The following is a 14,951-nucleotide window of genomic DNA, read 5'->3' on the forward strand; positions in this document are numbered from 1 at the left end:
ATAAACGTCTGAATGTGACAGATCGTTCCTCGTCTTCTTCACTAGATTTCTAAACGCTCAGGACACGGTTCAGAGCTTTAGACCGACCGTGAGCCTCACTAATTCAACAGTTTACACAATAACTCCTGCAGTGGAGGGGGAACATCAGAGGGTTTGAAGTAACGTCCAGAGATGAGACGAGAGAAGGTAATTAATGACACACTCTGGGAGCTTCGTCTGTCGTTGAAAACCATGTTTAAGACCTGACGTAAAGGAATGGACTTAGATGTTTAGGACGACCCCAGGGTGACGCCACTTAATACCCTGGTTTACAGCAGATCATGGACCAATCAGAGTAGTAGAGGTACAGGAGAGGAGACCGCTGGATGATTTAATGAAAGAGGCGAGACGATCAGGAAACAAGTCTGTACATCTGTTAACTACATGAAACCCCTTTATATTTTTGTGAATTTTTTCTCTGAATTTAACCTGATTTATCGTCATTTGTTCTGATATTATCATCTGCATTTTGCATTTCTGAGAAAATCACATATTTTCTTTTATTAATTTCATTATCTGAACATAAACCCAGTAGGAGAGTGTATTGGCAAGAATCTGGCGATGCGATACAAATCACAGTACTATGATCACAATACGATATATCACGATATATCATGATATTGTTAAAAAGGCAATTTTTTTGTTTGTTTCTTTTTTTTAAATGATTATTTACTTGAAGAATTGAATTACAACAGAAATATGGACAAATACTAAACACATTTTCATTTGATCACAACAGGATCTAATGCTATATCACAAAATGTTCCTTTGTTAAAACTTAAATTCTGTTTTACAGACATTACAGTTTAAGATCCTGTTCAAATGTTCATATTCAATTTGTTCAGAACTAACATCAGAACATTATTTTTGTGCAATCCCAACAAATGAACTAAAATTATTTCATAAAAGAGTGTTAAATAATAATAAGAAATAAAATATAAACAAAAAATAAAAACAAAAATGAACCTCTACAATATCTGCACTTGAATAAATACCTAAAAATATCGATACAGTAATTTTTAACATCGATACAGTATTGTGAAATGAAATATCGCAATATATTGCAGAACCAATATTTTTTTACACCCCTAAAACCCAGTGTGTCCATCCACTGTCATTGATCCAACTCCATGGGTTTTACTGGTGAATCAATGTTGTAGAAGATGACGGTGTTTCCATGGTAACTACGGAGCCTCTGAACGTCCAAATGGGTCATATCTGATGACCATGAAAAGATGAATAACTGTATTTTACACCAATTATTTACATGAATTAACAGGATTAGTGGATCAACAGGTATTAAAGATTATAAATCAGTGGATGTTTTTGGTCTTTAAGGGTCCACAAGTTTCTTTCCTTTTCCATTAATCATCCAATTATTCCTCAGTTTTATCTGTTGTCTCCATTTATAAAGTAGTTAAAACTGCAGAAACAGCTGATGCTTCACTACTAAAAATCTACACTGTAAAAAAAAAAAAAAGGTAAAAAAAAAAAAAAAAAAAACAGCAGGGGTGCCGAAAAAATACTGTTAAATAACGGAAAATAACCATCACATAAAAATACGGTAATTTTCCATAATTAAAATATAGTTTTTTGCCCTAACTTTACATGAGATTTTGCTTTTTTTTAACTTTTTAATGTTTAATAAAGACTATTTACATGTATTAAAAAAATCAAATTACCTATAAATATTTATATATAAATAATTTTCAATGAGACTCAGTTGTCCAATCCACTGATAAAAACTGTATTTGGACAGTTTATCTGTGCTTATACATGTTATACATTCACAAAATACATTTATTCAACATTTTTGTTTTGAAACCTCCCATAATTACATAAGATATTTGTCAATTAACAAACGAGTCTTGTTAAACTTACAGAACAAATACTTCTTTTATGGTTAATTGTCAGTAATTTTACCTCGTTTGATTATAATTTTTTTTACAGTATTAAACTTTAAATTAACAGTTTAGTCTCATAAATAGAAGAGGAATATTTGTGAAATTATTGTACATTTGTAAATGTATTTTAATTGTATTTTTCTGTGAAAAAAGAAAAAATTTCTTTTAAAAAATTGAAATTTTTCGGTTATTCACAGTTTCAGTATTTTCATGTTATTTTACATTTGACGTGTAAAATCACAGTCTGTTTCTATCATTTCATTGATATTTTCCTGTATCTTGAAAATACGGGAAAAATCTGTAAAATAAACAGTGAAAATTCTGTTAAATTACCGATTTTTTTTTACAGTGTAATGACATATTTGATTAGTAGATACTTTACGTTGTCAGCGACTGTTTCCATTTTTAAGGCTTAAACTAAGAAGCAGAGCACAAACTTTCAGTCTAAGTTCACCTCCTAAACTCTACATTTAATCAAACATCTGAGTGCTCTGGCAGCTTCATAATCACCCCATCCACCATCTAAACCCATGTGAGTCAGCCTCTTCTCATTTCCTGCCTACCTTGATGCTCTGCCCTTTTAATATAAAAGCCAAAACACAAAGCGGCGCTGATGAAAACCCTCGAAAAGAACAGAAAATTCAGATTTTATTTAATGTGTTTTTGTTCAGCATAGAACCTCCATCAACAGGAAGGGGATCATTATGAGCACCTACACTTTGGGAGAAGATTAACAGCCTAAAATCTTCTTCCTGTGATCTGTTCCTGTTCAAAGCACCTGGAACGGTTTGTGACAACCTTTAAAAAGTTTTATGGATATAATTAGATACCCATTATTTTTTAATCTACACTATGTGACAACCGTGGGCCAAAACCAGCAAATGGTCCGTTCTCACTTCTGGGATGAATTTCAGAAGTACAAAAATTACACTGAGAATATTTATTTATTTATTTATTTATTTGGGACAGTGCATGTTAATGAACATCTACAACAACTGCAGCTGTCAATATGCCAGATTGTAGCAGCAGTGCTAATTTCCAAATATCAACAGTCGAGGGTGTTCACATACAACCCAATGTGATTTCAATTAAAACAAGTGGTTCCAGGCGCAACAAACCCCGCCCCTCGCATGGATTGTACCTTATTTTGGCATCGATCCAGCTGATGTCATCACGTCTAGCGTGTGCTGATGTCAACATATCAATTGCCTCTATATATGTGCCAAGTCTGAAGTAAATTTAAACAAAATTGATGTTTTTATGTGAAATTTCACCCATTATAAGTAAATGGAAGAAGGAAAAAAGGATTTAAAAATTCATAAAACATGCAAACTTTGACCTACTTTTCTCAAAATGTAACCACATCTATTCTGGGTCACTGGCAATCTAGAAACCCAATTTGGAATGAATTCAACCAAGAGTTTTGGTGCTACAGACATGTGAAATTTCGCCCATTATAAGTAAATGGAGAAAATAAAGAAAGAAACAAAGAAAGAAAAATTCATAAAAATTTAAACTTTGACCTATTTTTCCCAAAATGTAAGCCTAATCACATCTATTCTGAGTCACTGGCAGTCTATAAACCTAATTTGGAATGAATTCAACCAAGAATTTTGGTGCTACAGACATGTGAAATTTTGCCCATTTTAAGTAAATGGAGAAAAAAAAAAAAAAAAATCATAAAAATTTAAACTTTGACCTATTTTTACCAAAATGTAACCACATCTATTCTGGGTCACTGGTAATCTATGAACCAAATTTGGAAAGAATTCAACAAAGAGTTTTGCTGCAACAGACATGTGAAATTTTGCTCATTTTAAGTAAATGGAGAAAAAAACAAAAATTCATAAAAAAATTTAACTTTGACCTACTTTGCCAAACCAAATTTGGTATGAATTCAACCAATAGTTTTGCTGCTAGAGTGTTAAACAATAAACAAATAAAAAAACAATACCCCTTACCTCCCCTTTTGGGGTGGGGTGGTAATAATAACATAATAACCTATAAATAACGACAACTCAAACTTTTGTCATTGGGTTAATGTGAAAAAAGTAAAATTACATTATGAAAATATTTACATTTACAAATCCTGTCACAATAAAATGTGACTAATCTGAACAAATATAAGAAACCTGACATTTTTAAAGAAAAATAAGTGTAATTTTAACAATAATCTGCCTGTAATGAGTGTTTGGTGCATTTGTAGATCCACTGTGATTGTCAGTTGTGTTCATAATAAGGCGCAACATAATATAGGTGACATTGCACTTATTGGGTGTACATGGTTGTTACGGAAGCGTATGGCATTCACACGAAAGAAAAGATACAGATAATTATCTTGTTAATTCAGAAAAAGAGAGCTGAATTTTTTTTTTTTTTGCTTATTTTTTCTTGTAATTATGAGATAATTATCTCGTTAATTCGGAAAAACAGAGCTGAATTTATTTTTTTGTGTGAATGCAATACGCTTCCGTAGGTTGTTCAGGTTATTCACATTTTCAGAAAGAAATGTAACTTCCACACTATAACAAAGATAAAAACTGTATGATTTATAGGCTATTATACTATTACTTTACTGGTCTGGCCCAGCTGAGATCACATTGGTCTGTATGTGGAACCTGAACTAAAAGGAGTTGGACATCTTTGGTCTAAAGTTTGTTCACGTCGAGTTGCTGCAGATTTTGTTCGTGGCTGCTGTGATTCGCTTTGATTCAGGAACAGAAGCTGAAGAGAAAGCCTTTCTCGCAGTCAGAACTAACTCCGTTTCATCCAAAAGGTGTTGAACGGGTCGAGGTCGGCGCCGGTCGACAAGTTTGACATTCTGTTTCTGTTTCAGTGACGTCTGAGATGCAGAGAACAGTCGATTCGCCCTGAATCTACAGGAGCCGTCTCAGTTAAATCTGCATTTCTAAGCAGCAGATTTCTTTTTTTGTCTTTATATTTCATGTTTCACTCTTGTACATTTTCAGCCTGTCTTCCCTGCACTTTATTTTTGTATTTGCTTCCATTAACTGTGAAATTTCCCCATAGTGAGATCAATAAAATCTTATCTTAAGGGTTCGTACACATTTTAAGGTCAAATTCAAGCACTTTTAAGGCTCATTTTAAAGTTTTATCCAGCACACCACCTTATCACTGGACTAAAACATGTATATAACAGAAATACATAAACTCATGATTATTTTTTTCACTTTTTAACACAATGATGAACAATATATTATGCTATAAACATCTAAAATTATGTTTCATAATAGAAAAAAGTTCAGAAATGAAAAGAACACAAATATCATCCAAAAAAAGGGAAGCTACTTGGCATTCTTTAGATACACTCCCACCGAGACAAAGATTAAGATAAAACCCCCTGGAATTTTCTTTTTTTGACATAAAGTGTTATTTTTCAAGATGTATTACCTCTCTGCAAGTAGCTTTGCCCTGAGTTAATATTAAAAATAAATAAATCCCATCACAGAGTTAGAATTGCAACCACTTTCAAGCACTTAAAATTCAAGCACTTTTCAGACCTTGAAAAAACTACAGTGAAATTCAAGCATTTTCTAGGATTTCAAGCACCTGTACGAACCCTGGCTATTATCGATTCAATCTAAAAATACCTTCTCAATATCATCTGAACCCTGGTGGTGCTCATTTAAAAGCCCTTCGCTGTTGTTTCAATCAATCTAAATACATCGATTCAAACTTGTAAAACTTCTTATAGGTTTGAACACATTTTTCAAGGTCAAATTCAAGCACTTTTAAAGGTCATTTTTAATTTTTATCCAGCACACCACCTTATCACTGGAGTAAAACACATATAACAGGAATACTCATGATTATTTTTTTCACTTTTTAAGACAATTATGTGCATTGTATTATGCTTTAAACATCTAAAATTCTGGTTCATAATAGAAAAAAAGTTCAGAAATTAAAGGAGAACACAAAGTTTTATCCAAAAAAAGGGAAGCTACTTGGCATTCTTCAGAAACACTCGCACTGCGACAAAGATTAAGATAAAACCCCCTGGAATCTTTTTTTTTTGACATCAAGTTTTATTTTTCAAAATCAATTACCTCTCTGCAAGCAGCTTTGGCTTGAGTTAATATTAAAAATAAATAAATAAAATCACAGCGTTTTAAAAGTCAAGCACTTTTCAGACATTGAAAAAACATCAAAATTCAAGCATTTTCTAGGATTTCAAGCACCTGTACGAACCCTGTTTCTTATCGATGCAGTCTAAAAATACCTTCTCGATGTCATGTAATCTACAGAGCAAACATCTGAGCCCTGGTGATGCTCATTTAAAGGATTTCAATCAATCTACATACATCAATTCAACCTTGTAAAACTTATCTTATGGGTTCGTAATAGAAAAAAAAGTTCAGAAATTAAAGGATAACACAAAGTTTTATCCAAAAAAAGGGAAGCCACTTGAAACACTCACAGCGAGACAAAGATTAAGATAAAAATGTACCTGGAGACCCGGTAAATTTTCTTTTTGTGATATAAAGTTTTATTTTTCTAAATATATCACCTCTCTGCAAGTAGCTTTGGCTTGAGTTGACACTAAAAATAAATAAAATCACATCACAGAGTTAGAATTGCAAGCACTTTCAAGCTGTTGAAAAAACAACACTGAAATTCAAGCATTTTCAAGGATTTCAAGCACCCGTACGAACCTCATCTGCGCTAATGCTATGTAATGTTTGGGTCTTAATTGTTAAATTCTTTCTAATTTTTATGAATGCTGGCGCTTTACTTCTTACCCAGGGACTAAAGTCGAAAAATAGCTTTTTTGCTAATACTAGCACATTTACAGAAATGTTCATTAATGTGTACTGTCCCTGCTAAATAAACAAATAAATAAATCCTACTATATAATGCACGTTTCGGCACCGCCCCGGCGCATCTTTGTCCGACACGTGTTGCAGCGTGGGAGGGCATACGGGTGCAATGTCGCTGTTGCACCACAGGAGGGCGCTATCGTACGGATACAATGCTGCTAGTAAAAAATAATTTACATTTATTATTATTATTATTATTATTATTATTATTATTATTATTATTATTATTTATAATAATAATAATAATAATAATAATAATAATAATAATAATAATAATAATAATAATAATAAATATATAAATCATATCACAGTGTTATAATTGCAACCACTTTCAAGCACATAAACTAAAATTCAAGCACTTTTCAGACCTGGAAAAAACAACATTGAAATTCAAGCATTTTCTAGGATTTCAAGCACCTCTACGAACCCTGTATCTTATTGATTCAATCTAAAAATACCTTCTCAATATCATCTAATCAACAGAGCAAACATCTGAAACCTGGAGATGCTCATTTAAAGGTCCTTTACCGTGGTTTCAATCAATCTAAATACATCAGTTCAGCCTTATAAAACTTATCTTATGGTCTGTATGTGCCACTTGAGTTTGACATCCTTAACTGTTAATATTTTCCATGTAATTGTTGCACCTTAAAAATTCATCCCACGGGCCTGATTGAACCCCTTGGCAGGCTGGTTTTGACCCATAGGCCACATATTTGACTCCCCCCTAATCTAGATAATCTGATTCCATGTATACATCTGTGACTTTAACGTTAGAATCCTCCATACTTTCTGTCATTTCCCTCCTTCTGTTGGCTCTAAACGTACCTTTGGTCTGGAGTTATCATTGTCGAAAAGGGAACCTGATTATTTCCAGCACAGCCTGAGGGTTTCTACCCAGACCTGCACTTTAATCTGTGTTTTTTTTTCCATTTGCTCCAATCTGCAGACCACTCCAGGTGTTGGCAGGGGGTGGGGGCTGGGGGGGATTCTTCACTTTGAACTCCACAAAAGCCCTTTTTCTCGTCTGTGTCCGAACACGCTGGGACGTCCCACCTGTCTACCCCCCGTTCTCCTTTTTCCCACAAACCCCCTCGTCTACCGGCTGAGTCTTCACATCCTCACTGCGACAATTACACCACCCACCCACCCCCCTTTTCAAAGCCAAAGGAAAAGTAATGCAGGAGAGCAGGATGTGTTCTTGTGTGTTTATAGGATTGCAGGTAGTTGAAGGTATGCCGCGGCTCACCGTTTGGGGCTTTACTGTAATTATGCTGATAACACAGCAGGAAAGATGCAGGAGTTCGTCATTATTCTGCCTGGGAACCACAAGCGTACCGCTGAGAACTATGTTTAGGGCTTTTTAAGAGACATTACCAGTTGTTGCAAGATACAAGCAGTGTTTTTCTAAAGTGCAAAGAAGCAAATTCCATCCCTCTTTTTTTTTACTCTCTCTTGTTTGACTAAAGAAAACAGACTGAAACATCTTGAGGCTAATTCACCACAAAAGCGCAGCCTGTGCCAACGCTGAGCATCACTTAAGGTTTTATCCTTTTATTCTCATTAGGCTGGAAAATCCTCTCACACAAAACTCGCCTTTAAAACCTGCGGAAAAAACCAGCGGGGTCTGCAGCTTCGTCCATATACGGTACGCCCAGATCTCTCACTTTAGTTCTCAAAAAGATCCAGCCCACACAAGTGAAAAAAAAAAAAAAATCCCCGTCCACATTAAAAGATGATGATTCAACAGGTAGGGATAAAACTCTGATTCTAAAGTCATGACGGCCAATTAGAAGCAACACATCCTCACACAGTTATCAGAATCATTCCATTACCTATCATTCAATACTGACACAGGACTGAAATCACAATATGGCATTTAAGTGAAATATCAAGTAGATGGTGTCACAACTGAACAGATTGTGTATGTTTTTTCATGTTTTCTTGCAATCTGTTGTATTTCTAAGGACTAAAGTAGTTTGTTTTGTTGCATATTCAAAATAAACTGAACCGAAATTGATCATTTGTTTTCTTTCTTCAGTAATTTAATAAGTTACCTCTTCTTTTTTTATGGACTGTATATACTAGTCATATAAATTTGGGGTAGGACGATATAACTTTGGCTTTTTCCTACTCCATTAAAGAGTCACAATTGTGTGCTCACAACTATGGGCAATTCAGATAAACTAATAAACCTATTAGTGCATGTCTTTGGATATTGAGTAAAATATAACTGCCCTGTAAAAAATGACTGTCGAGTTGACACCAAAAAGTTGTAAAATTGCAACATAAAAAAACTGTAAGTGACAGTACAATGCAAAGTTGTGTATTTGAAAAGATTTTTGTGTTAACGATTGAATCAAATACAGCAGTAGTTTTTACAGGAATGTGAACAGAACCAGATTTATATATAGTAATTATGTATTTGTATTGTTTTTAGAAAATAAAACTGTAAATTGAAAAACAATGCGGTGCCGTTTAAACTGCAAAGACCATACTGTTGAAATAATGGCCTATTTGCTTTTTTTGTTTAAATATCAAAAAGTTATTAAAAAAGTAAACATTTAACAATGTAACATTTTAAATTTGTAAATTAATGGGTTGGTAGAGCTGGTAGACCAGCTCACCCAATAACCAAAGGGTTGGTGGTTCAAATCCTGGCTCCGACTGTCCATATGTCAAAGTGTCCATGGAAGACACTGAACCTTAAATTACTCCCAGATGGACCTGGTGGCTTTGGACACCATGAAGGTGGAGAAAATGTGCTAACAAAGTGCAGTCCATTTACCATTTAAATCCAGTGTTAAATCTACATGTTTAAAATGTTAAATCTACATGTTACTCCGTAAATATGTTTACAGTTGGATGTGTTTTTTACAGTATTGTTCTGGTAACCACAGCTGCCAGTTTCCATCCATCCATCCATTATCCACCGCTTATCCGGGGCCGGGTTGCAGGAGTAACAGTCTAAGCAGGGACACCCAGACTTCCCTCTTCCCAGACTCCTCCTCCAGCTCTTCCGGGGGGACCCCGAGGCGTTCCCAGGCCAGCCGAGAGACATAGTCTCTCCAACGTGACCCAAGTCTTCCCTGAGGTCTCCTCCCGGCGGGACATGCCCGGAACACCTCCCCAGGGAGGCGTCCAGGAGGCATCCCAAACAGATGCCCGAGCCACCTCAGCTGGCCCCTCTGGATGTGGAGGAGCAGCGGCTCTACTCCGAGCTCCTCCCTGGTGACTGAGCTCCTCATCCTATCCCTAAGGGTGCGCCCAGCCACCCTGCGGAGGAAACTCATTTCGACCACTTGTATCCGGGATCTTGTCCTTTCGGTCATGACCCAAAGCTCATGACCATAGGTGAGGGGAGGAACGTAGATTGACCGGTAAATCGAGAGCTTCTCCTCTCGGCTCAGCTCCTTCTTCACCACAACCGACCGGTACAGTGACTGCATCACTGCAGATGCTGCACCGATCCGTCTGTCAATCTCACGCTCCATCCTTCCCTCACTCGTGAACAAGACCCCAAGATACTTAAACTCCTCCACTTGGGGCAAAGACTCTCCGCTGACCCGGAGAGGGCAGACCACCTTTTTCCGGTCGAGAACCGTGGCCTCGGATTTGGAGGTGCTGATCCTCATCCCACTCGCTTCACACTCGGCTGCAAACCGCCCCAGGGCACGCTGAAGGTCCAGGTTCAACAAGGCCAACAGGACAACGTAGTCTGCAAAAAGCAGAGACGAAATCCTGTGGTCCCCAAACCGGACCCCCTCCGGCCCCTGGCTGCGCCTAGAAATTCTGTCCATAAAAATTATGAACAGAACCGGTGACAAAGGTCAGCCCTGCCAGAGTCCAACATGCACCTGGAACAGGTCTGACTTACTGCAGTAAGTTAGCTGCCAGTTTTTTTTTTTCCTGTAAAAACAACAGGATTTTTTTACAGTGTGAAAATTGATTAGTAATGCCTTACACCACTACGTTACAGCAAAAAGTAATCAGTTACTGTAAGGCATTACTTTGCAACTCCCAAAACTCATCATCTTCATCATCAAACTGTTTCAAAGCTGAATTAAATGGTCGGATATCCCCCTTCTTCTTTGCTTATTAAATGTCAGTTTTGGGCTTTAAAGCTGCCCTCTGAGCTGGAGTACATTTCTGAATCACAGGCAGAATCCACAGCGGATCCTGTCTTCTGCCGCCGCCTCCAGCCAAACATGATTACTTCAAGCCTTAAAATGAGACACCAGGCCCTGGCAGCGGTGTTCAAAGCCTGGAAACAACAGCGCGGCGCAGAGAGGCCGACCCCCAGCTGAACACCACTCATCACAAACTTATCTGTAACTCTGACAACCCCTCACCTTTCCTGACGGAGCTGCACGAGTCGGCCTTTTAGCGTCCGACCCGAGCCGCATCCTGTCCTCTTATTGCCATTATCATCCACAAAGTCAGTATCCAGCATGCATTATAGATGAGACGCATCTTCTTCAGCTACATCTCCGACAACAGAGGATGTGCAGCAATCCCTACTGATGATACATATGCCTTTTACTACCTGTGTCTACATACACACCCACCCAACAGCTTCAAACCGTCAGTCATGCTAACCTGCTAATAACCCCTGAATAAAACATGAGCCAGTACCCATCAGGCCTTTACAAATAAGCCCGTGAGCTTAATTCTGTGAGCGGAAATCTCAAACACTGACACTGCGGAGCAAGAAATGAGAGTTCACCTACCGCATGCAGCGATCCCTCGTAGATACAAACTCCTACAAAACACAGAGATAAGAGGAGAAGGTTAGAAAATCTAGTCGAATCACATTAACTCTGTTTCTTTTTTTTTTTTATTCAAGTTTTTATTTGATATTGTAATGGAAAATTTACATGTTTTACATTCACATGCACATATAACATTTTGCAATGTTTTTTTTCTATATTTATTTTCAGAAAAGAGTAAAACAATCTATATCTGTACAGTTGTTTTCTGTGTATATCTCCAGTGTTTTCACTTCTTGATTTCTTTTCCCCCTTCTTTTAAAACAAGAAAACATTCATAAAAAAATAATAATTGACCAAGGTCAATTAACATATTTGGTTCCTCACTTGTAAGAGTCAAAAAAAAAAAAAAGTAAATATTAAAAAAACGTGTGAGGTGAAAGGAACATGTATTTTAGAACATTAGAACATCACTTTTAAAACATTCAAGCAACATAAGTGCTGATGTATAGGAAAGTACATCATTTATATGAAAATTCAGAGGATAATATTATAATAAATGGTGATAAGTCATTTAGGAAATCTTAAATGTAGAGAAAAGAATTGGAAGTTGCCACACTCAATAAAATATACTAAATAATGAACAAAATTATCAAAAAAAATAGCATAGTTAATAAAATAAACTAAAATGAAGCAAATAATGAAAAAATGATCATAAAATGAATAAATTCAAGAAAATTAACGTGACAAAAAAACTGAGGTTGTGCTGCAAAAAAAAAAAAAAAAATCTGTCAAACAAGACAAAGTCAACAGTTTTGTAATGAAATATATAAAAGGTAAAATCAAAAGTTTTCAAGAACGGCCAAAATCCACTCAGACTCCTACGAGTTAGTCTGAGGATGATGATAATTCATGTTTGTCACTGCTGCAGGTCAGACAGAAGTTCAACCCAGTGAAGGATGAGGAATCAGTGCATGATGGGAGTCTGACAAACATGGACGGTGTGTCTCTGATCTGAATCCAACTCCAGTGTTTATGCAGACAATGATCCAACAAGAATTTGGATGGAACAATGTTGCCTTTTCTGCCAGAAACTTAACAGAAGAGTGAGTCGTTTTCCAGATTTTCATTATTAATAAGACCAATATAGACACAAACAAGTATCTAATCAAACTTTTATTGTCATTTTGTCATCAGTAATTTGCTTATTTTTCTTCTTTTCTTTCTTTAATCACTTTCTTTTGAAAGAACTGGAGTTTTCTGTCCATAATTTAATGGTTCAGGCTTTACAGGGTTAAGAGGGTGTCGAACTGGTTTTAGTTCAGGTTCCACACTCTAAGAAATGATTCATGGGGTTAGTAAGTTAAGCTTAAAATCCAGAGCTTTTTCTGCTTAAAGAATTTAATTTGTTACATGTACACATTGTAATCAGTTGATAAGTTATTTTATTAAGTTGGTCTAAATGAAAAATAAGGAAAACAGTCTTCACTTTGTAACATATTGATTTTGAACAGACATTTCTGCCTTAACATCGAAGTATATTAAGTACAGCTTAAAAATCTTGTAAGCTTCCTTTAAAAGCTGAGTACAAAGCTGACGTGCATGGTGTTATAATAAACAGTTTGATCATAAAACTGTAATTTCAATGTATAATTTGTTCTGACATACAGAAATAAGTTAGGCCTACTCAAAAAATTAAGGTAGCAATTTGCATGGACATTTTTGAGTAGAATAAAAGTAAAACAATAAGTCAGTGTAACTAAATGGAGTAGTTGTCACACACTTAAAATTAAGTTAGTTCAACTTAATTAAACATGTAGAGTACAAAGCAAATCATGTTGTTTGTACTTAAGTAATAGAGTTTTCTGAACTAGAGAAGTCTTGTGACATTTACGCAATTATGGCCAAGCTGAAATAAAAAAAAAATTAAAAAAAGATGCATGGAAATTGTTACATAAATTTTTTATGTTGAGCCAGCATATCATTTCTTAGAATGCACATACAGAACAATATGATCTGAAGTAAATAACATCATAATAACCTAGAAATGACTCCAAATTTCCATCTTGGTTTAATGTAAAGAAAAATACTATTACATTATGTCTATAAATGACAATTCCAACAATTTTCTCTTTGTTTTAATGCAAAAAACAATAATTAAATCATGAAAATATTTACAGTTACAAACTATCCTTTAACAATAAAATGTGAATAACCTGAACAAATATGAACAACCTGAAATATCTAGAGAAAATTAAGTGCAATTTTAAAACTATTCTGCCTGTTACTAAATGTTTTGTGCCATTGTAGATCCGATCTGTAATGCACATGTATATATGATAAGTTGAGGCAGAATATTCTTAAAACTGCACCTATTTTATTAAGAAATTTCAGTTTTTTCAGGTTGTTCACATGTATTTTTATTTGAATAGTTTGCAAATGTAAATCTTTTCAGAATTTATTGTTATTTTTTGCCCTAAAATAGAGAAAAACATGCAGTTGTTATTTTTTATAGGTTATTATGCTTTTTTTTACTGGTCCGAGCCACTGGAGATCAAACTGTGCTGAATGTGGAACCTGGAAAAATGAGTTTGACCCCCTCAGGTTGGACAACAGCAGCTATGGTTTTGTATGGACAGAGGTATTTAATAAAAACGAAGGTTGTATGAATAGAATTGTTTTTTTTTTTAAATACAGGAATAAGTTATCTGCATTTACAGGGCATCAGACAGCTCCAAATGTCTGTGAAAAGGTGATAAAATTATCATAAATAAACCAAACCCTTATCTCTGACGGAGAATAAACCAGGATATACATCATAAGCAAAGAAATCCACACACTTTAGAAAGTCTGATGTGAAAGAAATCCTAATAAATTCATTTTGTTTCAGTATAGAAATATGATTAACTATGGGGAACGCTGTTTTTTTTTGGCAGTTTCTTTTAATAAAGGGACAAACAAACAAACAAACCACAGCTGCTCAGTCCTGATTAACTCTCCTCCATTATTAATCACTGAAATCAGATCACAACACAAAAACTGACGCCTGGAAATTTAGACATTACTTCACAGCTTTTCATTCAGTTTTTATGCTGAAATGAAACAGAACTACATTGTGAAGGAGTTCAAAACAAGCTAAATACACTAAGAAATGTATTTAACCCTATAAAGCCTGAACCATTAAATCACTGACAGAAAACTGGAGCCTTTATTGGTGTTTTTGAACGACCAAACCATTTTTTTTTCTCAAATATTATTATTAATATGTATGAGTTTCAATTTTGTATCATATTTGAACCATCAGGTCTCAATGCTCAAATATTATTATTTTTGAACAAATAAAAACATAATATAACACAAACATGTCTAACAAACTGGTAATTCCTTTTCTAAATTGTCAAAGTTCTTCCTCCTTCCTCATTAATGACAGTCTTGTAGTGTCACTGGAAAGGCCTCTGGTG

General features: G+C 35.3%; 1 protein-coding gene across 1 annotated transcript in view; it reads right to left on the reverse strand.

The window, feature by feature from the left end:
* fras1 (Fraser extracellular matrix complex subunit 1) overlaps nt 1-14,951 on the reverse strand; it is a 1,008,712-nt gene that overhangs the window by 967,319 nt on the left and 26,442 nt on the right. The window contains exon 2 of the mRNA XM_030143455.1: nt 11,512-11,543. Within this exon, the coding sequence (XP_029999315.1) occupies nt 11,512-11,543 (32 nt within the window). The remainder of the gene's footprint in view (nt 1-11,511; nt 11,544-14,951) is intronic.

Source organism: Sphaeramia orbicularis, chromosome 9 (genome assembly GCF_902148855.1).
Source record: "Sphaeramia orbicularis chromosome 9, fSphaOr1.1, whole genome shotgun sequence".
NCBI classification, from domain to species: Eukaryota; Metazoa; Chordata; class Actinopteri; order Kurtiformes; family Apogonidae; genus Sphaeramia; species Sphaeramia orbicularis.